Raw genomic sequence first — 22,985 nt, 5'->3', positions numbered from 1 at the left:
AGGAAACAATAGCCGGAATAAGAGTAGCTAGGCATAGAAGTTGTTCAGACGTCATGAGTCAATACATGTGTGATCTGACACTTTTCTCGCTAAAAGCATAGCTGTATCTCTTTATTATTTTTTAGAGTTAATCTCAGTAAGTAGAGCAAGAGAAAGGCTTTAGGGAAAAACCAATAGATATTTAGCACCAGAAAGACTACAGAAAAAACAATAAATAGTTTGTATCTATATGCACAATATATAGAAGCAATCTATACGCACAAAGTGCAAGCCTTTGTTTGCCTACTGCATTTTGACAGCCGCATGCCTAGTCGCTTTGTATGGCAATGATTTGCACTATTATTATTCATGAAGAACATGCATTTCAAGCTGACCAATATATGATGAATAAAATACCCCATACCTCATCCGGTGATCATGCATGCTTGTTCAAGTGGGTTGCAGCAGACTTTGTGCGTGAATCATGAACCTCCGGCGAGTCATCACCGCCATAGAAAACCCCAGATTCCGAGGCAACCTCTGTGTTGATGATTCTTGCGAAAATGTCTTGGATGCGTGTAAACTCTGTCTTCCGGTCAAATGGATTGGACTCCATATGAGTACCAAACAACTGAATATCTACACCTTTGTTTAAATGCCTATGTCTCCTCACAAATATTTCCATATGGTAGCAGAGATAGTAGCCACAGGACACGCTATCTTGTTGCTGTGTGCAACTAACCTCTGTGTAATGCTTAAAGCGTGCAGGACCTTTATTCTTTTTTTTTACAATTCCACCTTTAAAACTATGTTCAAAGAGAGCATCATTCAGAATGTTTGACAACACTTCGTAATCCCTTTTCGGTGCATTGTTTTTAAGTGAATCCAAGTAAAAAGCCTTGCATTCGCTCACCATGAGAATAATCAGAACCCAGTGACCCCTGCACAAACATGAGGATTATGCCAAAGAAGAAAGAGCCTTTCATTGAGCAAAGTAAAGTTGAAAAAGTAGAAAATGCAGTAATGGAATACAAGAGTAGGACTTACGTTGGATTGTAGGGCACTAGTATATACTTCTTGTCCTTGTTGTTTTGCAATGCAGGAAAGATGCACTCCCTCAGAATAAGCTCTTTACCTCCATCAGAGCTTAGGTTGTTGTAGTGCATGTGATAAGGATCAGCAATTCCCACATTGGCAAGGTCTTTATTTTCTCTAGTCTCTCTGACTAGGTACATCGCCCATAGCCTGACAAGGGAGGACTCGAGCAAATCTAGGTTGAACATTCTAAAGATCTCCGGAAACTCTAGATAGAACTTGTCTGCCGGATATTTGGTCACGAAGTGGTGGTAATCATTTGGAACCCTGGCTGTGTAATGTGAGGCATAGCCTGCAAGACCTTCCAACTCTTTAATATTCTGATGCAGAGCCTTCATGTGGGCAGAAAGGCTCTCAAACTCATCCATTGGTACCAACGGCTCACCGCGGATATGATGTTTCCGCCATTTACCACTTTCTCGCTCTCCTTTTGCGTTCGTTGATCCATAGGACAATGATTTTTTGAACCTTTGCTCCTGTTTTCCCGCCTTGTCTTTCTTCTTCTTACTTCTTACATGTTGCGGTCCTGGAGATGTCGCCTCATCAGTAAAGTTTCTTTTTTTTGTAACACCCCTTCCTTCACTGCTCTTCTCCTCTCTTGCCCATAGCTCTCTCCGTATACCGAGTTCTTCCAAATCTGCTCTTGCCTTTGGACCATCTTTGGTCTTGTCTGGCAAGTGAAGCAACAAACCAAGCAAGCTCTCGCACACATTCTTTTCGACATGCATGACATCTATGCAATGTCGTGTGTCAAGATAGGGCCAGTATTCCAAGTCCCAGAACACAGATTTTGTTTTCCACACGCCTTCCAATGGCTTTACCTGCTTCTGCTTCTTTCCCGCCTTAGGGCACTCGGCCCAAGAGTTCAACAATTTATGTATTTCTTCCCCGCTCCTCTTACGTGGTCGTGACCGGGTCTCAACTGTATTGTCAAACTTTCTTTTTTCTTGTCTCCATGGGTCATTATCTAGAAGCCATCTTCGATGCCCCATGTACACAATTTTCTGAGAGCCTGGTAGGCGCCGACTTGTTGTATCATCCATGCACTCCACGCATGCGTTGTATCCATGGACGCACTGGCCAGATTGATATCCGAAGGCTGGATAGTCCTGGACTGTTGTGAGAAGCAAACCTTTCATATTAAAGTTATCTTCTTCATAAGCGTCCCATACTTCGACCCCTGTCCATAGTGTCGCTAACTCCTCATACACTAGTTTCATGTACATGTTGATATCACTTCCAGGTTGCTTTGGGCCTTGAATGAGCATAGCTAGGTGTATATACTTCCGCTTCAGACATAGCCATGGAGGGAGGTTGTACATCCACATAACAACAGGCCAAGTGCTGTGCCTACTACTCATGTTGCCGAAAGGGTTTATTCCGTCCGTACTCAAACCAAATCTGATGTTCCTTGAATCTCCCCCAAATGAAGGGAATGCAACGTCGATTGCTTTCCACTGGCAAGCATCTGCAGGGTGTCTCATCACACCATCATTAATTTTTCGTCCCTCCTGATGCCAACGCAACAGCTTCGCCTCATTCTTGTTTGCGAACAAACGCTTCAAACGGGGAATGATTGGAAGGTACCATACAACCTTTGCAGGAGCACCACTCATCAATTTTTCCACGGTTTTCGCTTGTGGAGTCTTTCCCCGCTTGAACCGGGATGCATTGCACTCTGGACACTTTTTTAGCTTCTCGTGCTCCCCGCGATAAATGATGCAATCATTTGGACAAGCATGGTATCTAATCACCTCCAATCCAAGAGGGCACACAATTTTCTTGGCTTCATCGCAACTCCTAGGCAAAACGTTCCCCTTCGGCAAGACCTTACTGAGATACTCCAAACTATCATCAAGGCTTCCGTCTGTATCGTTGTGGAGTGCCTTTTGCCTTAGAAGTTCGAGCGTCACCGATAGGCGGGTGTACTCGGGATCGCAACCGGGATACAATGGAGTTTCTGAATCCTTTACCAGCGTCTGCAACTTGGCCCACTCTCTGTCACCCGATTTGATGTTCACTGTGTCTTTCATAACCTGCTCTTGCACATGAGGATCGTTGACCATTTTGGCCAAATCATCTGAATCTGGCATGGGCTCCTCTGCATCATATACGAAATCTTCGGATTCCGCCATATCTTCTTTGGTTGACTCTTCATGACGCGCTTCTTCATCTAGCCCTTCGTCAACCTCAGCCTCCTCCCCATGACTTGTCCACCTTGTATAATCTTCCATGAAACCCCAACGCATCAAGTGCATGTGCAAAGACCCAGATTTCCTTTCAAACAACGATGTGTTTCGACAAGTACTGCACGGACAACATATCTTCGTGCCACCCTTTCTCGACATATTTTGTTCCGCGGCATCAAGAAACTCATTAACATGATCATGGAAACTTTGTGTCGTGCGGTCCTCCGTGTACATCCAACCTCGATCCATCCCTATAACTCATGTAAATTCAAGTTAAGTATAAACATGAGTTCAAGAAAAAGGAAAACACGGCAATACATCTAAATTTAATTTAATTGGAAAAGCAAGTCAACATAGACAAGAAAACATGGCAATACATGTAAATTAATGTTAATTGGAAAAGCAACTAAATATAAACGGAAAACATGAAAGTTATAACCATTCATCCTGTTGCGTGCACATAATTTCCTTTTTTTACGCATCTCAGTTTGGGAAAAAAGCAAAACAAAAAAAAAAAAACAAAAAAAAAATTGTACCAAACACGGCTTGAACATAGTACTTGCCGAGAGAAGGATAGTCTGGTAACCATTAAGAATACCTTCACGTAAAGCCTTTTCTTTCTCGTCGCCCAAACTCCTTCAACTTGTCTTCAAATCTCTCTTTCGATTGTGTGCTAGCCTGACGTGGCCCAAATTGCTGGAGTTCTTGAACAAGGTCAGTTTATTTCGTAGTGCAAACAGGAACATCTAGCGACCTTTTATGGTGAATAAAGAACATCCGATTCTGGTTGGATTCGGGTTGCGAGGCGTCGAGCAGGAGTCCGCTCCGGCCACGTCCGATGTCTGCTGTAGACCGAGCGATGCAAGGAAAGGCCCGGCTGGCTCGGGCGAAAATTCCCGTGACTTGACTTTTTTTCTTTTGAGGGGATCCCGTGATTTGACTGTGTTGTAGATAGAGCGATCGAAGCAATTCGACCCTGGCAGGACTCGGGTGGAGGCAGCCTCGTGAGGGATTGTTTCCGTTCAGCCACGAGCGCACAGGGATAGGCCAGCCCATGTAGGACACGCGTGAGAAGGACCGGCCCACAAATAATGATGATCTAGTGGGCTAGCACGGCTTCCACCAAATTTCTAGTGACAGGCTCCTTTTCAGGCCCGTCACTGGCATATTTCTAGTCCCGGCCGCTCTCAACAAAAAAGTCCAGTGACATCCTTTTCAACACGCCTGTCACTGGTATTTTGTACCACTGACAGGCTTATACGTGCCTGTCACTAGTATACTTAGTAGTGACAGTCATAATTTTGCCTGTCACTAATCATCTGGAGGTTATAAGCCTTTTTGCAGTAGTGAATTTGAGATTGAATGTGATGCTAGTGGTATTGGAATTGGTGGTATGTTGATGCAAGAGGGTCGCCCAATTGCATATTTTTCTGAGAAACTGTCTGGTGCTAAGTTGAACTATCCTATATATGATAAAGAATTGTATGCTTTAATTAGAGTTCTTGAGGTTTGGCAACATTACTTGTGGCCAAAAGAATTTATCATACATTCTGATCATGAAGCTTTAAAATACCTGAAAGCTCAGTCTACTTTGCATAAGCGTCTTGCCAAGTGGGTTGAGTTCATTGAGTCTTTTCCCTACATTATTAAGCATAAGAAGGGAAAAGATAATATTGTTGCTGATGCTCTATCTAGGAAGAATATGCTGTTAACTCAACTTGATGTTAAAATTCCTGGATTAGAAGTACTATGTGATTTGTATGCTACTGATCATGATTTTGCTGAACCATATCGCTCATGTGCTATTGGTAAAGCATGGGAAAAATATCACATACATGATGGGTTCTTGTTTAGGGCTAACAAACTATGTGTTCCAGAATCGTTTGTGCATTTGCTCTTATTGCAGGAATCACATGCTGGAGGTTTGATGGGTCACTTTGGGCGTGAGAAGACGCTACTCATGCTAGCTGACCACTTTTATTGGCCAAAGATGAGGCGGGATGTGGACATGTATGTGAAGCGGTGCATTACTTGCAACAAGTCCAAGTCCAAGCTGAAGCCTCACGGTTTGTATACTCCTTTACCGGCACCTACTACACCTTGGGAGGATATTAGTATGGATTTTGTGTTGGGTTTGCCGCGTACTAAGAGAGGCCATGATTCTATATTTGTGGTAGTGGACAGATTTTCTAAAATGTCACACTTTATTGCCTGCCACAAGAGCGACGATGTGTCACATATTGCTAACCTGTTTTTCATGGAGGTTGTACGACTACATGGAGTCCCGAAGACTATTGTTTCTGATCGTGACGTGAAGTTTATGAGCTACTTCTGGAAGACGCTGTGGAGAAAGCTGGGGACGAAGCTACTTTTCAGTACTACTTGTCATCCCCAAACCGATGGACAAACCGAAGTGGTGAATAGAACCTTGTCACAACTGTTGAGATCCATGATCAAGAAGAACTTGAAGGAGTGGGAAGATTGTTTGCCGCATGTGGAGTTTGCTTACAACAGGGCGGTACATTCTACCACGGAGTTGTGTCCTTTTGAGGTGGTGTATGGTTTCAAACCCATTACTCCACTTGACTTGTTGCCTTTGCCCATGCACGAGAGTTAATATGGAGGCATCCAAGAGGGCAGATTTTTTGCGAAAGATCCATGTGAAGACTAAAGAGTTGATAGAGAAGAAAGGCAAGAGCAATGCTGCAAGGATGAACAAGAAGCGCAAGGAGATGTTGTTCAAGCCTGGTGATATGGTTTGGGTACATTTTCGCAAGGATAGGTTCCCGAAGCTACGGAAGTCCAAGTTGCTTCCTCGTGGTGCTGGTCCTTACAAAGTGCTTGCCAAGATCAATGATAATGCATACTCGATAGATCTTCCACTTCATGAGTTTGGTGTCAGTAATTCTTTCAATGTTGCTGATTTGACACCATATGACAGAGAAGACCTTGGAGCGTCGAGGTCGACGCCTTTTGAAGGGGGGGAGATGATGAAGACATCCCTACTACACCACTACCTCCGTCATTACCAAATGAAGATGAACCTGCTGTGAAGCTCAAGTCCAATGAAGTTCGGATTGGACCTATTACAAGGGCTCGTGCGAAGCTACTTAAACAACAGGTGAACTTGTTCCTAAACGATGTCTTGATTGATGAGAACTTTATACTGCCTAAGTCTTGTTATTTATGTATCATCAGGTATGAAGAGGAGACAAGCATCGCACGAGGAGAAGAGGAGCAGCTGGAGGTAAAGAAGGACGTGAAGCTGGACATGGAGCTGGACATGAAGATATCTCATGGACGCGCGAGGGAGGAGTGGGAGGCATGCGCGAGAGGAGAAGAAGAAGTCCAGGTCGGCCCAGCAACCGGTCAGACCGGCCGGCGCGCCCGGTCCCTGGCCCGGTCCAACCGGGCGGCAGACCGGATTCACCCCGGCGCCAACCGGGCGTCGTACTGGCGCCAACCGAACGGAAATCTGCGACACTTCCGGTTGCCGCCCGGTCCCTGGCCCGGTTTAGACCGGCCAGCCCGGTCCCAGGCCCGGTCAACCGGATTCCAGACCGGCCAAGTCCGAGTCTGTCTTGACCAGATCTATTCTGGGTCGGTTATTCTTGTATCTTTTCGACCAGAAGTCGTCCCGGACGCCTATATAAGTGCCCAGGACGCCCCCCTAGCTGTGGGAGACCACGTTTAAGATAAACCCTAGTTCTTAGTTGTTTGCTCTTCAAAACTATTGAATTCCCTACACCATATTGCTTGATATTGTGTAGATCCTGATAAAGTCTTGTGTGATCTACTGTTCCATTGGGAATTAGACGGTTGCAACTTACCGCTTCGTGGTCGGCGGCTACGTGCGCAAGTGTGTGGAGTTGCGAATATCTTGCAGGGTTGAGAGTTGTTGCATTGGCGACAGGGACCAATCGAGAGATCTCGTTGCGTCATACAAGTTATCATCCACTTCATTAAGTTATCTCCGCTGCAATCACCCCGTGATCATCATCATCACCGTTGCTTACTGAGAAGATCGGGCCACCCCATATCATCTCAGGACGTAAACACCTGTCTGATCCGCGTAAGTATGAACGCTGGTTACTCCGAGCTGTTTCAACACCTCCTCGATACATAGTTACCTAGTCCTTCGACCATGAGATCATGTAAATCACTTACACCGAAAGGATGCTTTGATTACATCAAACGCCATTGCGTAAATGGTTGGCTATAAAGATGGAATTAAGTATTCGGAAAGTGTGAGTTTGTTGCGGTCAGAAACCCACCGGCGAGCAGCGACGGGCAACAAAGTAGAGCCGGGAGGCTCCCAGGACTGCGGCTGGCCCTGGTCCCTCGAGCGACGGCCCGCAAAGACTTGGCACGCACGTCCGATGCTGGTGCAAGGGCGTGCCACCTGACCTATACCTGGTCAGGAAGGTGATGGATTTGCCTCGCTTAGTTTCCTGCATGGCATACACGTAAACATTAAATACGAGCCTCGATCGGCTCTCAGGTTGTCCTGTGAATCGGCTCAAAGAGCCGATCCACCCGTGATTCGTACGAGGTGTACGATCGCATGGTGGTCCTACTTGATCAATATAAAGCTAAAACGACCTACTACGATTTAGGGTTTTCACCACATAATCGGAACATCCTACGCGTGATTGAGCCTGGCGGCCACGCACGGTGATCATAAACCGACCCTAGACAAGGCCTAAAAACCAACATGAAGTTGATCCCCGGAACATCTTGTCTAGGGCTAGCAAACTACACCCTACGTGCCACTGGATCCTTCAACCCGTTTGTAAGGCCTAACTATGCAGATATTAAACTAATCCTTGAAGAACAAGGAGCAATCATAACGGATCGGATCTACTAAATAATGATCAAGCGGGGTGCCGCCCTTACACCTAAAACAGGTGTAAGGGCGGCTAGACGTCTAAGGGTTGCACGAACGAAAGCATATGATACGATGAAGCAATGCTAACCCTAACACATCTATGATAACTACGTTGCTCGCCATCAACAAGGCTTCAGCACGAGCAACGCATGAACAACGAATAAACGTGTATCGCCTAGATCGCAAGATGGGATCTAGGCAGCATGATGCTTACCCGGAAGAAAACCCTCGAGACAAGGGAGTTGGCGATGCGCCTAGATTGGTTTGTGGTGAACGTGATTGTTGTTTATTTCAGAAACCCTAGATACATATTTATAGTCCGTAGACTTTCTAACGTGGGAATAATCCCAACCGTGCACGAGCCAGATTCTATCTGACCGACACGTATCCTACTATATTACAGATACACGGGCAAACTAGCCCAAACTTTGTATACAAGGCCGATTCATGTATTTCTTCTATGTATATTCTCCAAGCCCATCTCAATCGCGGCCCAACTCTGATCCGGTCAAATTCTGGTGATAACACATGCCCCCCTGGTTTTGGAAATGACAATTCCAAAATCACTCTACTTTTTCTTCGTCGGGTCATGTCGTGGCGTCTTGCCTCCTTGATTTCATCACCAATCTAAAAAACCCCTCTTATTAATGAAGGAGTGCTTCCATTTAATTTTACCGATAGTCGAAGTCAAACACTCCCGAAAGAGCCGATGGCATCACATCAGCCTCTACGATAAAACAAGAGTAAGGCCAACCTAATTGCTCCTCCAAACGGTAACCTGCGACCTCCGTCTGAGAAAGCAAACTCAGATCCCCAAATCGCCGCCCAAGCAGCTCCACGAATCTCAGATCTCAACCGCGCCGTCACAATTCCTCAGCGCATCAAATGGCGGAATCATCCAACGCCAACGCCATGGTCTCCGGTCTGAAGGTAATCCTCAACCGCCTCCTCGCCATTCGAATCAATGTTAGGATTAAACAGCAAACACCTGAATTAATGTCCTATTCCGTTATCAATTTTAGGTTTCAGACATCCTGCTGCCGCACCCTTCTCTCCCAAACTCTATGTGTCATGGCCCCTGATGTCTACGGGTGCTTCTATTCTTGTAGACAGTGTTGGGCCTCCAAGAGCAGAGGTTTGTAGAACAGCAGCAAGTTTCCCTTAAGTGGATCACCCAAGGTTTATCGAACTCAGGGAGGAAGAGGTCAAAGATATCCCTCTCATGCAACCCTGCAAGCACAAAGCAAGAAGTCTCTTGTGTCCCCAACACACCTAATAGGTGCACTAGTTCGGCGAAGAGATAGTGAAATACAAGTGGTATGAATGAATATGAGCAGTAGTAACGGCGCCAGAAAATTGCTTGCTGGCGTGCAGTTGATGGTGGTAATATTGCAGGCAGTAGAAACATAGTAAAACAATAAACAAGCAACGATAGCAGTATTTAGGAACAAGGCCTAGGGATCATACTTTCACTAGTGGACACACTCAACATTGATCGCATAATAAATAACTCTTTCTCATATGTGCTACATACACTCTTTTGTTGGATGACAAACACCAGTCGTTGTGTAGGGCTACAAGAGCACCTCAATGCCGGAGTTAACAAGCTCCACAACATTCGATGTTCATATTTAAATAACCTTAGAGCATAATAGATCATTGCAAAATAAACCAAGAACTAACATAGCGCACACACTCGTCCACATTACACTATGAAGGAGGAATAGATCACATCAATACTATCATAATGATAATTAACTCCACAATCTACAAGAGATCATGATCATAGCCTACGACAAGAACCACACGGTGCACACACTAGTCACCTTTACACCATGCAGGAGGAATAGACTACTTTAATAACATCACATGAGTAGCACACAACTAGTAGCGATACAAAGCTCGTCATATGGATCTCAATCATGTAAAGCAGCTCATGAGATCATTGTATTGAAGTACATAGGAGAGAGATTAACCACATAGCTACCGGTACAGCCCCGAGCCTCGATGGAGAACTACTCCCTCCTCATGGGAGACAGCTACGTTGATGGAGATGGTGGTGGTGTCGATGGAGGAGCCTTCCGGGGGCACTTCCCCGTCCCGGCGGCGTGCCGGAACAGAGACTCATGTCCCCCAGATCTTGGCTTCGCGATGGCGGCGGCTCTGGAAGGTTTCTCGTACCGTGGCTTTTCGTCTCGAGGTTTTAGGTCTGGGACCATTATATAGGCGAAGAGGCGGCGTCAGAAGGTCGAAGGGGCGACGACACCATAGGGCCGCGCGGCCAGGGGGTGGGCCGTGCCACCCTATCATCTGGGGGCCCTGTGGCCCCCTCCGGCGACTCTCGGGTGTTCCGGATGCTTCCGGGGATTCTAAGATCTTTGGCGTTGATTTCGTCCGATTCGAGAATATTTCCTTACTAGGATTTCGAAACCAAAAACAGCAGAAAACGACGAATCGGCACTTCGGCATCTTGTTAATAGGTTAGTTCCAGAAAATGCACGAATATGACATAAAGTGTGCATATAACATGTAGAAATCATCAATAATGTGGCATGGAACACAAGAAATTATCGATACGTCGGAGATGTATCAGCCCCCGTTCTTCCGAGAGTCCCGCTCACCTAATCTCATGCGAGGCCAATAGAATCCCCTTCGTGAATCAGAATTTAGATCTGACTTCCTGGGCCGACTGCCTGCGAGCCTGGCCTAATCCTCCCGAAGGTTGGGTGGCATGGTACAGTAGAGTGTCTAAAACACACTATGCTACCTGGGACACGATAGGGATAGCCGATGCCTTGTCATTATCACTGTCTCCTCTTGAAAAGAATGAGAACATCCTGAAAACCATCGGCTACTTTTGGTCCGATGCACTCGAATTGCTTCATGTTCGGCCATGGCCCCATGACGCCAACTCTGCTCGGACGTGGCCATGATCACGAGCCTGGACATTGCATCCTCAAGCCCCTCTCGCCTTTAAATTGCCAAAGGTCCCTTTCACCCTTTCCTCTAAAACAGAGTGTACAAGCCGGGCGCCTACCTCGGGCGTTATATGAAAACCAAAGGCCTCGTGACAGAAAGAGAGCACACGGCCTTCTTGAACTTCTGGCTGGAACACTTCATATTTTGTGGTCCTTCACTTGCCCCAACCAAGAATTACCTTTCCCTAGCCTATGAGCTCGCCAAAGGTACTCAACTTGGCCTCGGAAAACTGTTCCTTGGAGAGGTCTATCGATCTCTTCAACTGATGTCCGTCAAACTGTTCTCCCAAAAGACGGTTAAAAGCAGGAGGCCCCTGGTGGTTTATTCGGTTATGGGCTCGACTGTACTTTCAAAACCAGATCCCAAACTTCCCACCTTTGGCCACCTGCACCTTCCCAGATGCAAATGGGAAGGATATCCGATGCACTAGCTATGGTCAAGCTCTGTATAGTCTCCCAGGCAGCAGGTTGATCCCCAAGGAAGCGGCAAAGTGGTTCAAGATTTTCTTCCAAGGCCTGGACAACCCCCTGTTCTTTCCCTATACTGAATCGGAAAACTTTGAGAATCCAGTCTCCTTCCGATTAGACAGCCTTGCCGATGACGCTAGCACCCGGCACTTGTACTCTATCATGATCCGTCCTTGCTTTCTCCCGAGTTGGTATGAGTACCTCAAACGGGATCATCAAGCCTGGTTATGAGTCTTACCAACCGGTGGTAGTAGCCCGGCAGCTTGGTCTCGGGCAAGTGCCCCCACACTTCTTTCTCCACCACCTGACAGCAAGCAGAGCTGAACTGCCTGACATTCTTACTGGCCAAAGGTGATATACCTTCTTTGATGCTCTGGCCATTCCAATTCCTCATAACCTTTGTTTCACCACCACTACCGATGGTTTCGAGACTTGGTGGTCCATGTGGAAGACCCACGCCTTCAGAAGAGCTCTAGGACCATTGCTGAAGCAACTTGATGCCGACTATGACGTTCCTGCACACCAGGTACCATTCCACATAAATTAGTCGCAATGGCTCATGATGATTGTCTGTAACCTGACTCTATTTCTTGGCGACAACGAGGATGGCCCAGAGCCCACGCAAGCCGATGGCTCCCCCTTCAAGTTCCTTCCACCAGCCCCGGTGGTTCTCTTCTGCCAGAGCTCGCCCCCTTGAAGAAGGTCATAATGCAGAGCCAGCCGATTTCACCGAAATCGGCTCCCAAAGATAAAGCATCTTCGGGGCCCGTTGCCCCCCGAGCCTCAATCCGAGTGAGGAAGGCGGTGAGGAAAGTAGCTGCCGAGAAAGACCCCGAAGCGCAAAGCTCTGTCCAAGCAAGCTTGCATGTAAGCCGACTCGTGCCTCGACCAAATTCATCTCGCCTTCCCGGTCTTCCCGGTCTTTTGTAACATGGTTGTACCTCTTCTTACAGACTTCCACCGAAGAGAACTCCGGCGAGGAAGCACGAGTCCAGCCCAAGGGACTCCACCCGGGCGATTCTAGGAGATCCACCACACGAGCCGGACGGACTCGCCAGCGTCGGCTTCTAGGAAAAGGTCGACTCCCGAGCCTGCTGACCTTCAAGCTCCGATCAAAACAGGGTCACGCGTGAAGCGTCGATGCGTCAAAAGGGCTCGCAAAGACCCACGAGTTTCCTCGCCAAGCCAGGAGGTTTCAAATGTAATTACTTCAACAGCTCATATTCCATGCCGTCCCGTTGCTACTTGGATCGGCTCACCATTTCTTTTGTAGACTAATGGGACCTCTAGCGGGGACGTTGAAGAGGTACCGATGCCATCCGCCACGCTAGACCTAACCACCTCGACGAGCGTGGCTGACCAAGTGGCTAACCTGGCCAAGTCCACCGAAAAGCCGATTGTCACAACATCGGCTGCTCTTCCTTCTTTGGGAGAGGTACGCTCCACTCTCTCGGCTCTACCCTTTTCTTTGTTGTATGCTCATACTGCTCTTGTTCGTCTGTCAGGGTTGTGACCTCTCAAGCTTGCTGACGTTCGATCCCGACTCCATCGAGCCAGCTACTTCCAAAGCAGGTGAAGAGCCAAGCCCTAGCATGGTCCATGGTCCACTCCAGCGCCTCAAGGTTTTTCTCTCCTCCTCAGTTGAAACCCTGGTCGAAAACCCCGAGGCAGTCAAGGGCATCCTCGAAGACATCCAGCCCCATCTCCCGGTGACACTGCAGGTTAAGCTTTGGCCAGCTGTGACTTTGTCGGTCTTCAGGTCAAGGGTGCAGTCGGCTCGTCAAAGAATTATTCTTCGTCGCGCCCAGCTTCCGTTGAGAGCCGATATTGCAGACAAGTGTCAACGGCTCAATGATAAGAAGGCTGCTTTAGATGCCAAAACCGACACTTCTACCAATAGTACCGAACTCGAGATCCTGCGCAAGGAACTGGAGGACCTTGAAAAGAGGGTCAGGGAGACCAAGCAACTTATCCAAGACAAGGAAACCCTCATTGCTTGCTCTCAAGAGGAAGCAAAAGGCCTCGCAGCCGATCTGAAGACCGATCTGGCTGAAATTCGTGCCCTGAGCAGTCAGCTGGTGACGGGCAAAGACGAGGACGATGAGGCTGAGATCGCCGAGGTGGATCGAATCCGTGCCGACGCCCTTCACGCTCTCAACGCGTTTCTTCAGTAGGGATTCTTTGTGCAAACTGATAAATGTTTTGCTGAACTTGTCTAAAGTCGACGGCTGTGCATCGGCTTTTTACATTCTGAAGTCGATGTCTATGCATCGGCAATGATTTGCATGTACTGATTTTTTTTTACCGGCCGATCTTTCCATCGGCCCCCAATATTTCACTGCACATGTATCGCACATGTTCATCTAATTAGGTGCCCCCCGAGCCGAATCTGCCAGGTAACTGCGGATATCGGCTCTGTAGTTAACCAAGGCACTGTATTTGAACGTCGGCTCCGTTAGGACCAATGTTGACTTCTTCTAGCTCATCAGCCGACGTAAAACCGTTTCCCATTAGATCGACGTTGAACACAGGCAGAACGTATGGTGAGGATAATTTTGGCCGATTGCTGGAATCGGCCTCCATGTTGATTGAATCGCTCAATGAAGGTTTTGCAACATTCGTCCATAGATTTTTGGGAAGTGTCGGAGCCGATCGCGTGGAACGGCTTCCTCCTTGTCCTCGTTATGAGAGTAGATGCCCTCGTCTCTGTCCTTACCAGGGTGGTGCCCAGGTCCTACCATGTTGATGTTGAACGAGAAACCTGGCTGGCACTTCCCAGGGTAAGTGCACTCCACCATGTTAATGGCGGGGAAGGGGTGTGTGTCGACTTTCCTGGCGTACTGGCTGAAGATTAGACGCCCTTGTTCTATCGCCATTTGGACCTGCTGCCGCCACACCCTGCAGTCGTTGGTGGCATGTGTGAACGTGTTATGCCACTTGCAGTATGGCTTTCCGTTCAGCTCCTGCGCCGTGGGGATCTTGTGGCCTTCGGGTACCTTTAGTTGCTTCTCCTTAAGTAAGAGGTCGAAAATTTGCTCAGCCTTGGTGACGTCGAAGTCAAACCCTCTTGGAGGACCTTGTGGCTTAACCCACTTGCGGGACACGGGGCTTCCCCCCGAGTCCATTCAGCCACTGCTACCTCTTGATCTCCCGCAGGGCCTTCATCTTCGTCTGCCTCAACCAGGACCACCGCACGCTTGAATTTATCCTGGTATACATCTGGGTGGCGCTATTCATATAATGACAGCTTCTGCACCATGTGCGCCAGTGAAGGGTAGTCTGCTTGGGAGGCCACATCCTTGACGGTGATGCGAGACCCACCACCGCCAACTCGGCTTGCTTCTTTTCGGTCACACGAGCCGAATAGCATCGGTTCCTAACGGTTACGAAACGCTGGATGTATTCGACACTTGTTTCTCCGCGCTTCAGTCGTACTTGTGCTAGATCGGCAATGCCGAGTCTCGGAAACCTACGAGTGATACTGCATGTGGGCTGCTCCTCCAGCTGCTTCCAAGTCCGGATAGAGTGCGGTGGCAGCGATGTGTACCACCCGAAAGCCGATCTGTGAGGGACTGTGCGAAGAACCTCACACGCAGCTCATCGATGCTGAGATCGTGCCCGAGTTGTGCCAAATATCGGCTCACATGCTCGATTGAGCTGGAACCATCCGATCCACTAAACTTGGAGAATTCGGGGAGCCGATATTTGGGTGGTAGTGGGATCAACTCGTACTCGTTGGGGTACGGCTTGGAATAGCCGATTGCCCTCCTTTTCGGCACCATGCCGAGCGGGTCTCTCAAGATTGTGTCGATCTGATCCGCGGTGCTTGGCTGCGGGAGTCGAACTCTAAAGATTTGCCGGAGTGGCATACTTAGCCAGCCACGCTTGCTTCTCAAGCTCGAGCCAAGCTGCGGGAGTTGGGCTCGCGGAGGTTTATCGGGGTGGCATACTTAGCTAGCCACGTACGCTTCTCAAGATCTGTTCCCGAAGTTCCTCCTGTTGTTCCGAAGTCCCTGTTTGTTGCGGTCTGGTTTGAGTGCCCGATTCTTGCGGTCGGCACGTATGTGCACGTGTATCCGTGAGGGATCTCCTTACGCGCCTCATGCAAGAGCTGGTAATCACTAGGGTCACCACCGATCTTGTAGACGACGTATGCCGGTGAACTCGGCACTTACGAGTGCTGCCAACGTGAATGGCAGCGGTGGACGGGGCTGGAGTGGCATCTCTCCTTGGTGAGTCCCTAGAGCTGGTCTGACGGAGAGTACGATGCCTCATGATTTCTGGATCACCCGAAGAGCGACACGCTCCAAAGTGTTCACCGAGGCTCTCGAGTGGCGGTGCGGCGAATGAGCTACCATGAAATTAATCTCCTGACGCGAGACACTGGTGCGTTCTTCGACGGGGCGGACGGGTCCACTCCATCGAGCGCGCCTTCGGGTGAGAACCCTTTCCACCGATGCCGTGTGAGCGGGTTCTACTGGAAAGAGCCGATGAGGTCGGCTTCGAGGATCGCTTTGACCTCGTCATACTTCTTCTTGAGCTCCTCGGTCGGATCCTCGTACGTGGCTCGGAGTGCCTTCCGCCATCTCAGATGTAGATGGCGATGCGGTTGATGTCGAAGACTGTCCCACCGGGCGTGCCGAGAATGTGTTGCGGTTAGAAACCCACCGGCGAGCAGCGGCGGGCAGCACGGTAGAGCCGGGAGGCTCCCGGAGCTGCGGCTGGCCCTGGTCCCTCGAGCGACGGCCCGCAAAGACTCGGCACGCACGTCCGATGCTTGGTGCAAGGGCGTGCCACCGACCTATACCGGTCGGGGAAGGTGATGGATTTGCCTCGCTTAGTTTCCTGCATGGCATACACGTAAACATTAAATACGAGCCTCGATCGGCTCTCAGGTTGTCCTGTGAATCGGCTCAAAGAGCCGATCCACCCATGATTCGTACGAGGTGTACGATCGCATGGTGGTCCTGCTTGATCAATATAAAGCTAAAACGACCTACTACGATTTAGGGTTTTCACCACATAATCGGAACATCCTACGCGTGATTGAGCCTGGCGGCCACGCACGGTGATCATAAACCGACCCTAGACAAGGCCTAAAAACCAACATGAAGTTGATCCCTGGAACATCTTGTCTAGGGCTAGCAAACTACACCCTACGTGCCTTTGGATCCTTCAACCCGTTTGTAAGGCCTAACTATGCGAGATATTAAACTAATCCTTGAAGAACAAGGAGCAATCATAACGGATCGGATCTACTAAATAATGATCAAGCGGGGTGCCGCCCTTACACCTAAAACAGGTGTAAGGGAGGCTAGACGTCTAAGGGTTGCACGGACGAAAGCATATGATACGATGAAGCAATGCTAACCCTAACACATCTATGATAACTACGTTGCTCGCCATCAACAAGGCTTCAGCACGAGCAACGCATGAACAACGAATAAACGTGTCTTGCCTAGATCGCAAGATGCAATCTAGGCAGCATGATGCTTACCGGAAGAAAACCCTCGAGACAAGGGAGTTGGCGATGCGCCTAGATTGGTTTGTGGTGAACGTGATTGTTGTTTATTTCGAAACCCTAGATACATATTTATAGTCCGTAGACTTTCTAACGTGGGAATAATCCCAACCGTGCACGAGCCAGATTCTATCGACCAGACACGTATCCTACTATATTACAGATACACGGGCAAACTAGCCCAAACTTTGTATACAAGGCTGATTCATGTATTTCTTCTATGTATATTCTCCAAGCCCATCTCAATCGCGGCCCAACTCTGATCCGGTCAAATTCTGGTGATAACAGAGTTGAGGCATATGGATCAAGAGTGGGATTTGTCCATCCCGATGACAGATAGATATACTCTGGGCCCTCTCGGTGGAATGTCGTCTGATTAGCTTGCCAGCATGTGACTAGGTCACAAGATATGACATACCACAGTACGAGTAAAGAGCACTTGTCGGTAACGAGGTTGAACTAGGTATGGAGATACCGATGATCGAACCTCGGACAAGTAAAGTATCGCGTGACAAAGGGAATCGGTATCGTATGTGAATGGTTCTTTCGATCATGAAGTCATCGTTGAATATGTGGGAGCTATTATGGATCTCCAGGTCCCGCTATTAGTTATTGATCGGAAAGGAGTCTCGATCATGTCCACATAGTTCTCGAACCGTAGGGTGACACACTTAACGTTTGATGTCGTTTTAAGTAGATATGGAATATGGAATGGAGTTCGAATGTTGTTCGGAGTCTCGGATGGGATCCAGAACATCACGAGGAGTTCCGGACTGGTCCGGAGAATAAGATTCATATATAGGAAGTCACTTTTCAAGTTTGGAAATAATCCAGTGCATTTATGGAAGGCGCTAGAATGTTCTAGAACCTTCCGGAAGAAATCACCATGGAAGGTGGAGTCCCGGATGGACTCCACCAACCCTAACCAGCCAACCAAGAGGGAAGGTGGAGTCCATGGTGGACTCCACCACCTTGGCCGGCCAACGGAGAAGGAAAGGGAGCAATCCCACTTGCCCTAGGTTTCACCCATATGGAAGTTTTTGAGTTGGACTCTTATTCGGATTTTGGGCAAACCCTTGGGGGTTCCACCTATATAAAGAGAGGCAGAGGGAGAGGGCTGGACACACCTCTTGGACGCACCATCAAGGGGCACCCAAGCCGGCGCCCCAAGCCCCCTCTCTCCCAAGCCCTAGCTACTCCCTCCTCCTTCTTCTCCCACAACGCTTACGGCGAAGCCTTACCAGAGATCTCCACCACCACGTGCTGGCGGGATTCCAAGGAGGATCTACTACATCCGCTGCCCGCTGGAACGGGGAGAAGGACGTCGTCATCAACACCAAACGTGTGACAGAGTACGGAGGTCCTGCCCGATTGTGGCACCGTCAAGATCTTCTACGCGCTTTTGAAAGCGGCAAGTGATCGACTACATCAACAACGAGATCTAATCTCGTAGGCTTTGGAATCTTCGAGGGTTAGTCTCATGATCTTCATCTCGTTGCTACCATCTACTAGATTAGATCTTAGCTTGTTATTCGTTCTTGCGGTAGGAATTTTTTGTTTTCTATGCTACGAATCCCAACAACTACTTACGTGTGAGCCCCTCTTGATAGTACTACTACTAAACATACAAGCCGCTATCCCACCATGCACCTTGAGACCGCTAATTAAATACGAGAAAGAGGAGGGGAAGGGGCGTGCCGCCATCACCACCGGGCGCCGGCCCATGGTCGTGCGCGTTGTCCATTACCGCTATCTCCAGCAACGCCCCCATCTATGTCCATAGTTTGTGTATTTGTAAGATTGAACATGGTTGTAATGTTAATGATATATTTATCTATGTTCTATTATTCATCTATGTGTGAGTGATTGATCTGGTTCTATGTTGACGTATGATCAGGTGCGCCAAGTATTCATGTACATGGATTACAAAGATAAGTTCAAGAGATCAGTTGTTCTTGAATTGTACTATTGCCTTGCGAAGTGACACACGAGAATTATGCATAGTGCACACATGTGTGACTGCCCGCTAATCAAATAGGGAACATTTATTTTCCAAGGATTTTCTTGTACTCCGTATAATATATAGTGGATCACATGTATTCACCCATCTAGTACTAGTGAGACCGAAAGCTTAGAAACCATCTTTTGTTCCATTCAATCCTACAACTACACCATTTTAATTTACTTTCAGTTTTATTTTACTTTATCTTGTATTGTTCTTATTCAAAACTATTTTAAACTCTCTGGTTGGTTGATTACAGTAGCTCCATAGCAACCTATAGAATATAGTATATTTCCAAACCACGGTTTGGGTGTGAATGTGACTACACTGACAATGCAGTTGCGGGGTTTTTACTTTCCATTCCGCCAAAATCCCATGGGATTGATCTTTTAATAAATATTTGTTGTTGTTAAGTACTGTAATAACCCTATTGTGGTGCAGGAAACTCAGACATTACCCCATCTTAGACTATCTAGCTTGGTTGAGTACAGACGGTCTGGACTGGCGAGCCATTCCAGCCATTCGTGAATTCCTGCAAAACGGTTATATTCCACGGGGACCTTTTTAAGGAATTTTCTTCCCCAATGGTTCCCCAAGTTCTTGAGCATATTTTTGATCTCCATTGTCAACCCCTTTAAGCTTGCCTTTTCCTATTCCCTGCATGATTCTTGCACCCATTTGTGGTAAAATAGAGAGGACATATAGATCTACATCACCACCAAACCATATCTTCTCTTTGTGAGGGGAACCCATTAGATCTAGATCTTGGAGAAATTTGGTGGTCTCCTTTGTTCTCTCCCTCTTATTCCGCCATAACTTTTGTAGGTTTGGTGAAATCTGGGAGTGAAAGACTTGAACACTTGTGGTCTCGCCATTGCAGTTGGTGCACCAGTTTGAGTTCTCCACGGGGAATCGGTTGGTGATAATTTGTGAGATATTTAGGGGTTGTTTGGACTGTGGTCGGCGATTGCCATAAAATGTCGGCGTTAACATGTATCATAGGATGCCGCTTGGATTAAATCCCAACGATCGAAGCCACGCAAAAATTTCTGTTGCTAGTCTATTTTTTGCACCCACACACCGGCAAAACCGGGGCGAGCGAAATCCTTCGCCAAAATATTTGTGTGACCTTGATTTGGTGTGGCTGACCTCGGCATAAACCAAAGAGGCCCTTACTCTCGGGTGCTTGAAACCGGACCTTGTTTCTCTTGGGTTCTTGGAACCTTAAACGAATCAGTAGGTTGGTGGTGCCGCGACGCTTAATCATTGTGGTGTAAAGGTCGCGGTGGATTTCTTATGGGGATCCAATTAAGTTGTGGAGATTGACTGGGTTTGGTTACCGCCCTCATAATCGTGGCATCTTGCATTGCGCAAAAGCGCGAGGAGATTACGGTGTGCTATTGTGGTGCTTACTAGAGCATTGTGCTGTTGGAGATATGCCCGAGAGGCAATAATAAAATAGTTATTGTTATATCTTAGTGTTCATGATAAATTTTTACACTCCATGATATAATTGTATTAATCAGAAACATTGATACATGTGTGTTGTGTAAACAACCAGAGTCCCTAGTAAGCCGCTCATTTAACTAGCTTGTTGATTAATAGATGATCATGGTTTCCTTATCATGAACATAGGATGTTATTAATAACAAGATCATATCATTAGGTGAATGATGTGATGGACACACCCATAGTAAGCATAGCATGGGATCAAGTCATTAAGTTCAACTTGCTATAAGCCTTCGGTACATAGTTACCTAGTGCTTCGACCATGAGATCATGTAAATCACTTACACCGGAAGGATGCTTTGATTACATCAAACGCCATTGCGTAAATGGGTGGTTATAAAGATGGGATTAAGTATTCAGAAAGTGTGAGTTGAGGCATATGGATCAAGAGTGGGATTTGTCCATCCCGATAACGGATAGATATACTCTGGGCCCTCTCGGTGGAATGTCGTCTGATTAGCTTGCAAGCATGTGACTAGGTCACAAGATATGACATACCACGGTACGAGTAAAGAGTATTTGTCGGTAACGAGGTTGAACTAGGTATAGAGATACCGATGATCGAACCTCGGACAAGTAAAGTATCGCGTGACAAAGGGAATCGGTATCGTATGTAAATGGTTCTTTCGATCACAAAGTCATCGTTGAATATGTGGGAGCTATTATGGATCTCCAGGCCCCGCTATTATTTATTGATCGGAGAGGAGTCTCGATCATGTCCGCATAGTTCTCTAACCGTAGGGTGACACACTTAAGGTTTGATGTCGTTATAAGTAGATATGGAATATGGAATGGAGTTCGAATGTTGTTCGGAGTCTTGGATGGGATCCAGGACATCACGAGGAGTTCCGGAATGGTCTGGAGAATAAGATTCATATATAGGAAGTCACATTCCAAGTTTGGGAGTGGTCCGGTGAATTTATGGAAGGATGTAGAAGTTTCTTGAATCATCCGGAATAAATCACTATGGAAGGTAGAGTCCCGGAGGGACTCCACCAGCCCTAGCCAACCCACCAAGTGGGAAGGTGGAGTCCATGGTGGACTACACCAAGGTGGCCGGCAACACCACAAGGAAGGGGAGGAATCCCACCTTGCCTAGGTTTCCCAAATTTGGTAAGTTTTGGAGTTGGACTCCAATGTGATTTTGGGGTAAACCCTAGGGATTTCCACCTATTTAAAGGGGAGGAGAGGGGAGGGGCTGCTACCACTTGGCCGCACCACCCAAGGGGCACCAAGGTCGGTGCCCAAGAGCACCCCCTCTCACAAACCCTAGCTACTCCCTCCTCCTTCTTCTCCCACAACGCTTACGGTGAAGCCCTACCGGAGATCTCCACCACCACCGTCACCACGCCGTCGTGCTGACGGGATTACGAGGAGGATCTACTACATCCGTTGCCCACTGGAACAGGGAGAAGGATGTCATCATCAACACCGAACGTGTGACCGAGTGCGGAGGTGCTGCCCGATTGTGGCACCGTCAAGATCTTCTACGCGCTTTTGAAAGCGGCAAGTGATCGACTACATCAACAACGAGATCTAATTTCGTAGGCTTTGGAATCTTCGAGGGTTAGTCTCACGATCTTTATCTCGTTGCTACCATCTACTAGATTAGATCTTGGCTTGTTATTCGTTCTTGCGGTAGGAATTTTTTGTTTTCTATGCTACGAATCCCATCAGTGGTATCAGAGCCGTGTCTATGCATAGATTGGTTGCACGAGTAGAATACAATGGTTTTGTGGACGTGATACGTCTCCGACATATCGATAATTTCTTATGTTCCATGCCACATTATTGATGATATCTACATGTTTTATGCACACTTTATGTCATATTCGTGCATTTTCTGGAACTAACCTATTAACAAGATGCCGAAGAGCCGATTCTTGTTTTCTGCTGTTTTTGGTTTCAGAAATCCTAGTAACGAAATATTCTCGGAATTGGACGAAATCAACGCCCAGGGTCCTATTTTGCCACGAAGCTTCCAGAAGACCGAAGACGTAACGAAGTGGGGCGACGAGGCGGCAACACGCCAGGGCGGCGCGGCCCACCTCCTCGCCGCGCGGCCCACCTCCTCGCCGCGCGGCCCTGTTGTGTGGGCCCCTCGCGTCGCCTCCTGACTTGCCCTTCCGCCTACTTAAAGCCTCCGTCGCGAAACCCCCAGTACCGAGAGCCACGATACGGAAAACCTTACTGAGACGCCGCCGCCGCCAATCCCATCTCGGGGGATTCTGGAGATCTCCTCCGGCACCCTGCCGGGAGAGGGGATTCATCTCCCGGAGGACTCTTCACCGCCATGGTCGCCTCCGGAGTGATGAGTGAGTAGTTCACCCACTGGACTATGGGTCCATAGCAGTAG

The 22,985-nt window shown here is 47.9% G+C and overlaps 1 protein-coding gene across 1 annotated transcript; it reads right to left on the bottom strand.

Moving 5' to 3' along the window:
• Positions 1-403: 403 nt before the first annotated feature.
• On the bottom strand, positions 404-1,529 carry LOC124680786 (the record flags this gene model as incomplete). The annotated part of the gene is given in 2 exon segments (XM_047215831.1): positions 404-920; positions 1,027-1,529. Coding segments are annotated over 2 exon segments (921 nt in total). The 5' UTR covers positions 1,443-1,529.
• Positions 1,530-22,985: the final 21,456 nt, after the last annotated feature.

The sequence above is a fragment of the Lolium rigidum genome, unplaced genomic scaffold (assembly GCF_022539505.1).
Source record: "Lolium rigidum isolate FL_2022 unplaced genomic scaffold, APGP_CSIRO_Lrig_0.1 contig_28085_1, whole genome shotgun sequence".
In the NCBI taxonomy this organism is placed as follows: Eukaryota; Viridiplantae; Streptophyta; class Magnoliopsida; order Poales; family Poaceae; genus Lolium; species Lolium rigidum.
The sequence above is the reverse complement of the archived record's forward strand: the minus strand, read 5'-3'. Positions and strand labels throughout refer to the sequence as shown.